This window comes from Geotrypetes seraphini, chromosome 11, assembly GCF_902459505.1.
Source record: "Geotrypetes seraphini chromosome 11, aGeoSer1.1, whole genome shotgun sequence".
In the NCBI taxonomy this organism is placed as follows: domain Eukaryota; kingdom Metazoa; phylum Chordata; class Amphibia; order Gymnophiona; family Dermophiidae; genus Geotrypetes; species Geotrypetes seraphini.
The window spans coordinates 13,386,778-13,399,778 of NC_047094.1; the positions used below are offsets into that span (position 1 = coordinate 13,386,778).

The window sequence follows — 13,001 nt, forward strand, 5'->3', positions numbered from 1 at the left end:
GCATGCATCGGGATCGTTTCCTAGCGGTCCGTGTCGACAGATGGGGGCATGTCTCCAATCGCCCCCATTAGAATATTCTGCTTCCAGAATCGATCGGCCCTGCCCGGATCAGTAACGATCGAGCAGGTTAGTGAATCGGGCCCAAAGACGGGATGCCTCCATGGGGCTTTCCCTCTCTGCCAGTGTTTCACCTTCTCTGATGCAATTTCTTGTTTCTGCACAGGTGAGAGGTGGTAGAGGGAAAGAGGCAGCTTGTCTTAATTATTGCTAGCCACTGGCTGGACATACTGAAGGTAAGAACAGCAGTGGGTTGTCCGTAAGAAAAAATTAAAAACATTTTTATGGGAGCAGAGCTACAATGCTGTTGAGGACCAGAGGCACCAGGAGGGAGGGGGGAGGGAAAGATGCTGCGGCAGTGGAGCCTGGACCGAAGAGCAGACAAGGATCGGGGGTCAAAGGAGCAAGAGGAAGAACCAATGGACCCATCAAGGACCACAGAAGGGGCAGAGAGATGCCCTGGCTCCAGGGTTGGGGGTGCAAGAGGAAGAGGGAAGGAGGTGGGACAGGAGCATAAAGAAGAAATGCTGGGGGGAGAGGGAGCATAGGGACAGTGGGGCACACAGAGCGGCAACGTGGATGGGGGCCATAGGGTTACCAAAAGGCTCCATAAAAAAAAGGACGGCATGATATATCCAGGTTTTATTTCCACTGCTGGGATGGATAGAGCCATCTGGATTTCACTTCCATTGAAAGAAATGGGAAGTAAAATCTGGATGTCCCAATCTCTGTTTTCTGGAGCCATATGGTTACCCTAGATGGGGAGGGGATAGGACCAAATGCTGGAAAAGTGTGGGATAGGGATATTGAGGGTGCAATGCTGGAAAAAGGGAGAGGTAGAGCAATGCTGGAGCTGGAAAAAAAACTGAGCCAGGGGGTCATGATGATGGAAAAGGGGGACACAGAGGGGCAGGCAAGGGGGAAGGTGGCTTCCGGCGCATCATACTGTAGCTTTCCATTGGAGTTGCCCCGGGTGCGGGGAAGGTGATCCTCTGCTCTCCAGTAGGTGGCGCCCGAGGCCCGCAGACACCTGCGGGTTTGCGGCGTCCCTAGTGCGGCTGCGCGGACCCTTAGCCCGGAGGAGGGAGCTCGAGGAGGCTCAGCAGAGCTCGGACGTCTCCACCGCATCCCCTTGCCACTGAGTGAGCGCGAGCCGCCGTCTGCAGGAGGGAGCACGCGGAAACCCTCGCGCCGGGGGCAGTGAGTACCGGGGCAGGAAAAGTTCGGTTGCAAGAGCTTGCAAAAAATTTTAACAATTGCAAATAGTCATAAATCCAGATGGGGGTGAGGAGGAAAGGGCTGAAAGTATCTCTTCTGCCCCCCCCCCTCCCCTGGGGGTGCGCGTGGCTCTGGGTATCAGGGTAGAAATAGACGTGCATGGGGATCTATTGACATAGACGCCTAGAGCTCTCGTTGAGGTGCAGGGGCTGGGCAGAGTTGTGGCTTGTCTCGTTGCCCCTGGAGACGACTCGGGCAGGGGAGGCGACCCCCAGGCTCGGGGGCTCGTCCCTGCATTTGCAAAACGTTCACCATCTGACTGGAAACGTTTCCGGAAATTCTCCCTTTTTTGTGCGTGACAAGTTTTAGGAAATTGGAGCACAGGGACCTTGCAAGACTTTACAAGGCTGTAATCCATTGTATCTAATGCTGATTTAATTGTGCATGTTGCTAAAATGTGACCCCTGGAGCAAATCTCTTTTCTTGAATCCTGGGCTTCAAGTCCAGACTGGAGAGGAATTTTTTTTTTTTTTTGCTACTGCATCTGGCAGAACTGGGCAACAGCTGGGGACCCTCTGCAGAAGAGGACAGGCTAATTTCAGCTGCAAGGGTTTGCTTCAGGGGAGTGGGAGCAGCTTCTTGGCAGGTGTCATAAGCATCCTGGCTATTTAACTGACTGACACCATTCCACAATTACATTCTCTGCACTGAGGATTTGGATTTATTTGGCCAGTGGAAACTGGCCTTCCCAGGGCTAAACGGCATGGTAAGGGGGCTACCGGCAAGACAGTAATGCAGAGGGCTAGCGGGGTTAACACGTGCGACGTTTCATCACGCGTTAACCCCCGCGCTGGCCTAAAAACTCAAGGGAGGCGGTAGCGGCGGGTGCGGCCGGCGGTTTAGCGCGCAGTGTTACACGGGTTAAACCGCTAGCGTGGCTTGATAAAAGGAGCCCAGAGTCTTGTTGCATAAAATGGGAAATAAATTCATCCCACCTTCATAACTCCCCTCCCCGCGTCACCTTTTAAGGCTCCGAAAATTCTATAAGGTTAGGGCTTGTCCTGAAATGCTGAGAAATTCTTCCACATGGAGCACATGTATTCTCTTATCAGCTCTTAAAATGTTTATTTATTTTGATTTATGAACTGCCTTTTTTTTTTTTTTTTTCATAAAGGGATTCGCCCAAAGCATTGAATAGCAATACGGTACTCTAGGACAGTGTTCTTCAATCTTTTTACACCTATGGACCGGCAGAAATAAAATAATTATTTTGTGTACCGGCATCGGTCCGCAGACCAGCGGTTGAAGAACACTGGGCTAAGTCGTGAGCCAGGCCCTGCCCCCATAGTCCTAATTGTAACACTATTTTTCATATATACACACAATATAATCTTATTAACAACGCATTGATAGCACTGCGGACCAGCAGTTAAAGAACACAGTTTTGGGCCTGATGCACATGCTGGCCCTGTGAACCGGCAAGAAATTTCTGTGGACCAGCACCAGTCCATGGACCGGTGGTTGAAAAACACTGCTCTAGGAAGCCAGTAGATGATTCAGATAGACCTGTGAGGCTGTAGGTTGACCTTGAGCTTCATTAGGACGGGGTTGTGCAAACGATTTATGACAGAATAATAGATCCATAAAAGAAAACCGAAAGCTTATGCGGCGTGACCCGAAGCAAGGACCGATTTGTTCTTGAAAGTTCAAGCGCAGGCTCTTCTGTCTTCTGCATCATTTTCACATTCTGCCAGGAGTTTTGGCTAGACACAGATCCTGGGTTTTCTCCGGGACCGCCAAGACTCGGCGTTAGGAAACCGTAAATCAGTGGTTCTTAAAGCTGTCCTGGGGGACCCCCCAGCCAGTCGGGTTTTCAAGCTATCCCTAAGGAATACGCATAATTTGCCTATAAAGTAGTTTCAAGTTTTATTAGGATTTTATATACCGTCTATCGAGGTTAGCTAAGCGGTTTTTACAATCAGGTACGCGAGCGTTTTCCCTATCTGTCCCGGTGGGCTCACACTCTATCTAACGTACCTGGGGTTATGGAGGATTAAGTGACTTTAAAAAAGAAGAATAATAAAACAGACAACCAATATGGTGTTCTGTGTATGCTATTCTATGAAAATTTTGTGATATTTTTGCAAATTTTAAATTAATAAATATGTACAATATTTCTAATTTTGAAATTTGAGTACATTGCTCTGATATTATAGTATATTTTTTTGTGGTGTATACTCTTTATGGATTTCTTTTTCTTATCTTTGGGGTTAAGTGACTTACCCAGGGTCACAAAGAGCAGCGCGGGGTTTGAACCCACAACCCCAGGGTGCTGAGGCTGTAGCTTCAGCCACTGCGCCACACACTCCTCTAAGTGTTAGGCATGCAAATTTCTCTCATGCGTATTCCTTAGGGATAGCTTGAAAACCCGACTGGCTGGGGAGTCCCCCAGGACAGGTTTAAGAACCACTGCTGTAAATAAAATAGACATACACAGCGCTGTACAGAGCCACAAAGAAGCCAGTCCCTGCTCAGAAGAGCTTACAATCTAACTTGGACAAATAAACGTGACATAAAGGGTTGGGGATGCAGAATCCAAGGTGAGGTTGGATCTTCTTTCATGATGTTCTTCTTCTGAAGCAACTGAGGGGGGGACCTCCTTTAAAACAATTGGGTGGACAGCAAGTGAAGAGATGCACAGGGGAGCTAAACAGGTACGGAGGAAGGGGACTGCGTGCGTTGGGAGGGGCGTTGGCACCACCGTCTTGGACATTTCGCTACGCCACTGACTGAGGGGGACTTTTAAAAGGGTGCACCCTCTCGGACAAGTGTCTGCTAATAATATTGGTCCCGTTTACTGATTCTACAAACAGCGCTGTACTGCCGCCTAACTTAATTGCTTTAATTGGTTTTAATGGGCGCGGTAGTTGACCCCCGCCATTAAAAACTCGTTAGGAAAAAAAGTAGATGCCTCTGAGCGTAAGCTTCATAAACGCATCTAAGGGTGTGTCTAACAGTGCCTGAGGTCAAAATAGACGTGGTTAGGGGTGGCGATGCCCTTAGGCGCCGTTAGACAGGATTCTCAAAAGAACTTAGGCATCTGCGGTATACCCTGCCCTACATGGCACATGCCTGAGTTTTGTGGTAAGTGCGGTTAGCCGCGATTCTTTAAATGGCACCTAAGCAGTGGGGTAGTAAGGGAGGGGGTGGACCACCCTGGGCACCGTCATGGTGGTGGCGCTGGCACCTTTCTGCCCCTCATTCCTCCCCCGTCACGTGCGTACCTTTACTCCCCCCACCATACCTCTAGCTCATCGCTGACGCAAGCAGCAGCTCCAAGCTGATGCTCGCACTGGCCTTGGCGCTCCCCTCTGATATTTCTTCCGGGTCCTGCGACTAGGAAGTGATGTCAGAGGACACGGGCTGCAAGTTAGAACCTAAGAATTGCTATACTGGGACAGACCGAAGGTCCATCAAGACCAGCATTCTGTTTCCAGCAGTGGCCAACCCAGGTCCCAAGTACCTGGCAGAAATCCAGAGAGTAGCAACATTCCAGAGCAGAGATTGTGATGTCACAATGCCTCATTTCACCAATGCCTAAGAGCCAAACTCATCCGTGATGTCACAGTGGCTTGATTGTCCTATAGTTGGCTCAGAACAAACAACAAAAGAAAAAAAAACCAACAGGGTCTGCAGTAAGAAATATGAAAGCAAAATAAGAAGAAACTGCAGACAGACATATTATGATGCAGGCCAAATTTATTGTATCAAACTAATGAGTGCGGTTAATTTTACCGCCTTAGAACAAACCAAGGGACCCGTTTTGGTTAACACGCCTTCATCAGGGGTCCCAGCTTGAAAAGGTATCAGTGAGAACCGCAAACAAAAGCCATTAACCTGTGCAGCAAACAATCGCCAAAGAGCGGCCTATGCATAAACTCCCTTATCAAATTGGGACCCCTGATGAAGGCGTGTTAACCGAAACACGGACCGTGTCGGGTCCCTTGGTTTGTTTTAAGGTGGTAAAATTAACTGCACTCATTGGTTTGATCCTTTAGTTGGCTCCACAAAAGAATTGCCCAGTATCCTGTTTTCAACAGTGGCCAACCCAGGTCCCAAGTACCCAGCTAGATCCCAAGTAGTAAAACAGAGTTTAGGCTGCTTATCCTAGGAATAAGCAGTAGATTTTCTCAAGCCATCTCAATAATGGCCTACGGACTTCCCTTTTAGGAGGTGCTGCGCACGCTGGGGAAGGGAAGGGAGACACGCATGAGGCAAGGGGGGCTGGGAAGAAGGAGGGGGTGCCTCCCACCCTCGCTACGCCAGTGCACCCAAGCGTGATTTTTAAAAAAATATATATCTTTATTAATTTTTCAGTCTAAAAACAGTGCATAAAGGAATACATACAAATAATTTGAAAAACAGCACTTACATCCATCATCAATATATATAAAATAAACCATTTTCACCCCCCTCCCACCCACCCTAATTCCAATGTATACAATAAAACCATACAACAGTACATACATGTAATTAATAAACAAATCCGAATATAATATCCCTCTCCCTCCCCCCTTCCCTGGATGTGCAAATCAAACCGGTAATGGGGGAATAATCCATTTAATTAAAATTAATAAAATTAGTCAATGGACCCCATGTCAGTTTAAACAACTTATTATTACAGAATTTTTTTTCTCGTATTTATAACACAAGCATAATGAATTCTACCAAAAATTGAATCTATCAAAATTCTTCCAATTTTTAGTGACCATTTTTGCATGGCTGCCCCAGTCATTATACCAAGTAATCTGCTTTTATGTCTGTCCGTTGGAGGAGTAGGAGATAACAATGTCCCACAGATTACCGCTTCAAACGACAGCGGAACCACAGTCTCCAGAATCAAATTAATTTGTCCCCATATAGATTTCCAAAAGTTGAGTATCAAAGGACAATAGAACAACCGATGATCCAGTGTCCCTATGTCTAGATGACAGTGCCAGCATCTATTAGATTTTGAACTATCTAACTTTAGTAATCTAACAGGGGTCCAAAAACTTCTGTGCAACAAGAAAACCCCAAGTTTGTCTCATAGATGCTGACGCTGTACATCTCATCCTCCAAGTCTAAATCCGTGGCCATTGAGTAGCAGAAATTTGTTGCTTTATCTCAATGCTCCAAATGTCTCTTAGACTAGTTGTAGTTTATTTATTCAGATACTAGTCTTTAAGCCCGTTACATTAACGGGTGGTAGAATAGATGTGTCTGTCTGTCTGTGTTTCTTTCTCTCTCTCTCCTTGGCCGCGGTCTGTATCCTTCTGTCTCCCCCTCCCCCCGAGCAAAGCTGTCTGCCCTCAGCACCCACCTCCCCCCCAAATGTCTCTCCATGGCCCTCTTCTGTCTTCCCCCCCAGAGCAAAGCTGTCTGTCCCCAGCACACCTCCCCCCAAAGCAGCCCCCTTTCCCTATCTCTCCATGGCCCCTTCTATCTCCCCCCAGCACACCCCTCCCCCCAAAGCAGCCCCCTTTCCCTCTCCCTGTCTCTCCATGGCCTCTTCTGTCTTCCCCCCCAGAGCAAAGCTGTTTGCCCCAAGCACACACCCCCTTTCCCTCTCCCGCTGACTCTCTCTCTGGTCTCCTTTCTCTGTCTGTCTTTCTGTCCCTCTCCCTGCCCCTGTGTCTTTCTTTTTTTCTGTCTCCCTCCCTCCGCTGTCTGTCTGTCATTTTTCCCCATTTCCCTGTGCAGCAGCATTTCCATCCCACTTCCCTATGCAGCAGCAACAACATTTCCCTCCAGAAGCAGTAGCAGCATTTTCCCCCACCCCCCTTTCCCTTCTCTTACCTTCTCTTCCCTGCTCTGTTCGGCCCCTCCCCCTTCTTTTACTGCCGTTGTCCTGCTCCATCCGGTCTGCTCCTGACCCTCCCACCGCCGACAAACCTCGGGGCTCCAGCCGCGTAGGCAGCACTTTAAACACGCTGATTCGCGGCTTTCTACTGCCGATTTCCTCTGCCGCGTCTGTCTCCGATGATGTCATCAGAGACGCGGCAGAGGAAATCAGCAGAGAAGGGCGCGAAGCAGCGTGTTTATAGTGCTGCCTACGCCGCTGGAGCCGGGAGGTTTGTAGAGTCGTGCGCCTTCAGCCCCCGCATGCGCCGTGAGGTTAGAATGTTGCCACAGAAGCACACCTCACGGTGCCACACCGCACGAATTTTCGAGAGCGCATGCGCGCTCTAGCGTTTTATTATTATTGATTCAGATATTAATTTATACCACTTGGCTGCCTGATACCCTAGCACAGTGGTTCCCATCCCTGTCCTGGAGGATCACTAGGCCAGTCGGGTTTTCAGGGTAACCCTAATGAATATGCATGGAGCAGATTTACATGCCTGGCACCTTCATTATATTCTGATCTCTCTCATGCATATTCATTAGGGCTATCCTGAAAACCCATCTGGCCTGGTAGACCTCCAGAACAGGATTGGGAACCACTGCCCTAGCAAATCCGTCTGGAAGCATAGGCTCGGCAAACTATACTGATTTTTTTAAGTTGCGCCAATCAGAGAACTCCTTCTGAATGGCCTGCTTCAACTGCAACCATTTATATGCTTGAGATTTTGCGATACCGAATGGTTGTTGCAGTTGTGAAAAGTCAAGCATTTTCCCATTTGATAACACATCATTCCAAAGTACGTATACCTGCCTGCAGCCAGTGCTTCCAGAGGATCTTAGACTCGCCAATTTGAATCTTGGAGTTCAACCATTCTTTGCACCCAAGTGTGATTGACACGTGGCTTTTGATTTAGGAATTACCGAATCTGGCTCTTAAGTGCTTAATGCATGTCACTAAAATGATAATAATAATAATTTTATTCTTATATACCTCCAGACTAAAATGGTTCTAGGCGGTTCACAACAGCTAAAACAGGTACATACAAAGCAGATAAAAGTACATTAAATTATGAATGTAAAGAACTCAATAAAAATTAAACATGAAGTAATACAAATCTATCAAATAGTTGTGTCTTTAACAATTTTCTAAAATCAAAATAAGAAGGAGCATCTAACATAATTTTACTGAACCATACATTCAGTTTAGCAGCCTGTAATCTGCGTGTAATCTTATCTGACTGGTTCAAAGAAAAATGAGAAATAAGATAGCCTGGTGACGTACCGAAAATTGATTTATGACAAATGCATGAAAACTTAAACAAAACTCTAGACCAGGGGTGTCCAACCTTTTGGCATCCCTGGGCTGCATTGGCCGAAAAAATTTTTTTTCTGGGCCCGCGCAAACGCTACAGCAAGACAGAGGAGGGAGCCGGCAAGACGGTAAACACCCGGGGGCAGCAGAGGAAAACACTGCACCGCCCTCGACCGGGACCGCACAAAATACTTCACGGGGCCGCAGGTTGGACACCCCTGCTCTAGACTCATTCGGCAACCAGTGGAGTTTCTGATAAAAAGGAGTAATATGCTTCATTTTTTTAAAACAAAAATGAGTCGGACTGCAGTGTTTTGAACCACTCTCAATTTTTTAAGAATTTTCTTATAGGCACCCAAATATATAATGTTACAGTAGTCGAGAATGCTTAAGATAGAAGACTGCGCTAACAAATGAAAAGAAGCCGTGAACTGTTTTGGATCCTAAGGAAAAAGCATTTTTCGCTTTTGCTTTGTTTTTGTTTTTTACTCTGAAGCAGGGGTGGGCGACTCCGGTCCTCGAGGGCCGGAATCCAGTCGGGTTTTCAGGATTTCCACCATGAATATGCGTGAGCTCTGTTTGCATGCGCGGCTTTCAATGCATGTTCATTGGGGAAATCCTGAAAACCCGACTGGATTCCGCCCTCCAGGACCGGAGTCGCCCACCCCTGCTCTGGAGGAAGTGTGAGCAGCAGTGTAGTCGCACACAGACCCCTAAAAGGAGTGATATTTTCCTTCTTATTCAGAAAGCTGTTCTGGCATCTTTTTGCTGGGAGTAGAATGAAACGGGGGACAAAATGTTACCGCATTATCGGTTTCCCATAACAAATAATTACCGTTTCACTTTAGGTTTTGTTTTTCTTTAGTTATCTGTGCAAATAATAAAACATTATCAATTAGGCGAAACAAAGAAAAATGTCATGCATTACAGAGCAGAAGACCCATTATTTAACAGAGTCATCTAATGCTTTCCAAACCCAACCTAAGATTAATTAAGATCCTCCTACAGACTTGACAAAATCACAATGATCTTTCTTTTCCTCTTCTAGGAGTAGAGACACTTTTCTCTGTGGCAATATAGAACTTCTATAGGAAGACAGTGAAGGGAGAACGGGAAGAAGTTGAGCCTGAAGTATGTCAAGGTAACCAGTGAAAGGAAAGCCAGAGGCCTATCGCAATCTGTCACACCACCGAAGGAAAGAAATTGCACAGACTAAATGGGCCGTTCATGACTTGTGGTGTCATTACCGTTTATACTCAAATATAAGTCGATCCGAATGTAAGTCAAGACCCCCATTTTCCCCCCAAAAGGAAGAAAAATGGTTGACTTAGATATAAGTCGGGCGGCTTAATATTCAAGTGCCCTGCCAGGCACCGCACCCAGCCCTCTTCCCTCCCTCCCTGTCAGGCTCTGTACCCAGCCCCCCCTTCCTCCCAGGCTCTGCACCCTTTCCCCCCCCTCCCTGCTCTGTCCTCGTACCTCCTCTGCTGATCCCTGGTGGTCCAGAGATACAGCAGGCAGGAGCAAGCTTTCCGCGCTACTAACCCGGTCGGTGGTGGCTGCTGCGAGATCGGGTCTCTTCAGCCGCTGAGCGACACCGAGCAGGAGCGCGCTTTGGCGCTCCTGCTCGGCGCTGAGCGGCTTCTTGACTGGCTGTCGCGAATTCTCACGCAAGCAACTTGATCGTTGGATTCGGATCTTTTTAGGATTTTAAATATACTTTTTCCACATATGCGAAAAACAGTCTTTTACATCTTGAATCCCTGAGGAAGGCGTCTTTAGCCGAAACACGGCCCGTGTGGGGTCCTTCTAAAAGACACAGGTGGAATGAGTTTTTACTACTGTTTTATTGTTGTTTGCTTTTATCAAGAAATCTTGAACAAATTATCTCCAAGGTCCGAGAACATTGTAGTTCCACAGTCTCGTTTGTTTGGACTCTCTCATTTCCTGTGGAAATTTGGGTCTTCCTGCTTTTTGCAATTTCTAAAACCATAAAGTTCTATGACATCACAATGCAGGTGTAAAGAGCCTTAGCCAATAGGGAGAGGAGATAGTGGATGCTGCGGAGGGGCCATTTGGCCTTTATCTGCCATCATGTTTCTATAACCATAAAGCTCTATGATCTCACAATGCGGGTGTAAAGAGCCTTAGCCTATAGGAAGAGGAGATGCAAATGTTAAGAGCCTTAGCCAATAGGGAAAGGAGATGCAAATGTTAAGAGCCTTAGCCAACAGGGAGAGGAGGAGGTAGTGGATGCTGCGGATGGGCAGACTGGATGGGCCATTTGGCCTTTATCTGCCGTCATGTTTCTATGTTTCTGTGCTAAATAAAAAAATTAACAGCATTAGCTATTCAAGACTGTAAAGTGCTGTAAGATATTTGGCACAAGGAAAGTGTCAAATGGTTGCTGTTCAGGGTTGTTCATTGTATCTGACTCATCCTTCTCTAGAAAGATCCCCAGGAACCAAAACAGGAATGTGAGGAATTTAATTTTAAAACTTCATAAAGATAAAAAAATAAATAAATAAAGCATCCAAGAGTTTATTCTTTAGAGTTTAGAGGTATCGGTAGACATTCTCAATTATTTCCCAGCTATTTATTACTGTTGAAAAGTGAAGAATGACTTCGCACTAAAACAAAAGGCATTTATTATGAAGCAGGGCAAAATCAATAGCAGAGTCTCAAACATGGATGCGATGTTATGACCCTATCGAAATGTAATGCCGCTCCGTATTTATTTTGCCAAGCTCCTATGATATCGCCCCGCAATCAACCCCAGAAAAGCAACAAAAATACAAATTTCAATCTGCCTGCAAGAGAATTTTCATCCAGTTCACTTGCCACCACCACCACCCTCACCCTCTGTAGGCCCTCCAGGCTCCTCTTTAATCATTTCTGGGGTTTAGTGGGGTCAGGGCAGGAACGATTCCTAGTCACTTCCAGTTTAAAATGATGTCGGTGAAACAAGCAATATTCTTGCAGTACTATGATTAGGAGTCAAGCCGCAGGCCCTCATGCAGCAGCTTGACCCACTAATGGTAGTACTGTGAGACTACAGCTAGGGGTCACCAGTGCCAGCACTGGAAGGATTGCCCCTGCCCTGACCCACTCCTCTCTTGTGGGTCTGGTGTGTATGTGTCCTCTCTGCTGCTATTCCCCGTGATTCCAGCATTGGTTCCTTTCCGTTCTCCCTATGGTCAACAGGCTGCTTTTGGCCAGCCTTTGGGTCTTCCCTCTGCCATGTCCTGCCTCCTCCGATGCAATTTCCTGTCATAGCAATATAAACTTAGATAATTGCATGTCATGTATCTTATGATAATACCATTATGTAGGTTGGTATATTTATTTATTCTTTTTTATTTATTTTTCAGTGGGATCTCTTAAATCTCTTGGATACAATGTTTTATGGGTCATCGGTGTCGAGCATGTCTCCCTCTTCTAAAAACAAGCTGAAGCGTCATAGCAGGATATTCACACAAGTACTTTACCGGACATTGAGCTACAGGGACCGTCGCTCGGTGTCCGCTCTCCCCGACCTTGGGAGCGATGACCCTGCTGAACTGTCTACCCAGCTCTCTGCACCCGGAGTCCTCAAGGTATTTGGGGGCAACATTTGCGCAGGAACAAACTACAAAAGTGTCCTGGCTACACCATGCTCCAGCGCCCGGGAGCTCGTGAAAGAGGCCCTGGAACGCTACGCGCTGAGCAAGCTGCACTCCAGCCACTTTGTGCTCTGTGATGTGATCGGGAGGTTTGAAGGCCCGGAGAAGCAGTGGCAGACCGAGTGTTTGAGGGTTCTAGGAGACAATGAAAAGCCCCTCCTGATTCAGGACCTTTGGAAGCCCAAGGAGGGCTTCTCGAGGAGATTTGAGCTGCGCAAGAGATCGGAGATGGAGGAACTGGCAGCAAAGGAGGTAGACACAATCACTGCTGGTAAGCAAATCAGACCCAAGTTGGAGCAATAGGTGACTAGATTATTCTTGCTTCATTTTTTCTCTGTGATGAATCGGTTTCTTAAAGAAAACTCTAATCTCTTCTTATCATTTGACAAGTATTCATTTCTAATTTAATCTTTGATATTTTTTATACCGATTCATACATTTACAGGCTCAGATTTTGGAGTCAAATTCTGTTACTGGTGTGAATGGCTTTATGTCTTGGGAAAGACTGGAGGGGGGTGATCTGAAATTCTTTTCAACAGAAAAAGAGGAGTCTTCCTTTGCCCAGCACAGCAAGAAGGAAAACACAAGAAAGGCAAAGCCGATGTTCCAATACAACACGTGGGATTTTATTGAAAGTTCCTACGGGAAGTCCCAACTAGGTTTCTTTTTTCCTACACACTTTTGGTTCTCACTGAGGACTCCTTGATAAGTTTCTTTAGAGGTTTGGCTGTCGGTACGTTCCTAAAGGTCTTTTTCAAGACTACCTGAAGTAGAGATATCACTCTACTATCCTGTTATCGGTTTGGTATGTCCCCTGAGGAAGGCCGTGTTCTGCCGAAACCAGGATCCTAGTTGGGACTTCCCAT

General features: G+C 46.7%; 1 protein-coding gene across 3 annotated transcripts in view; it reads left to right on the top strand.

Annotated features, from left to right (window-relative positions):
• Positions 1 to 1,069: 1,069 nt before the first annotated feature.
• RADIL (Rap associating with DIL domain) overlaps positions 1,070 to 13,001 on the top strand; it is a 118,380-nt gene continuing 106,448 nt past the window's right edge. For 2 of the 3 annotated variants that reach the window (XM_033914421.1, XM_033914423.1), the window contains exons 1-3: positions 1,070 to 1,257; positions 9,522 to 9,614; positions 11,845 to 12,406. In XM_033914421.1, coding sequence (XP_033770312.1) covers positions 11,872 to 12,406 — 535 coding nt within the window. In that variant the 5' untranslated portion in view covers positions 1,070 to 1,257; positions 9,522 to 9,614; positions 11,845 to 11,871. The remainder of the gene's footprint in view (positions 1,258 to 9,521; positions 9,615 to 11,844; positions 12,407 to 13,001) is intronic. The other variant, XM_033914422.1, reaches the window with a different exon arrangement.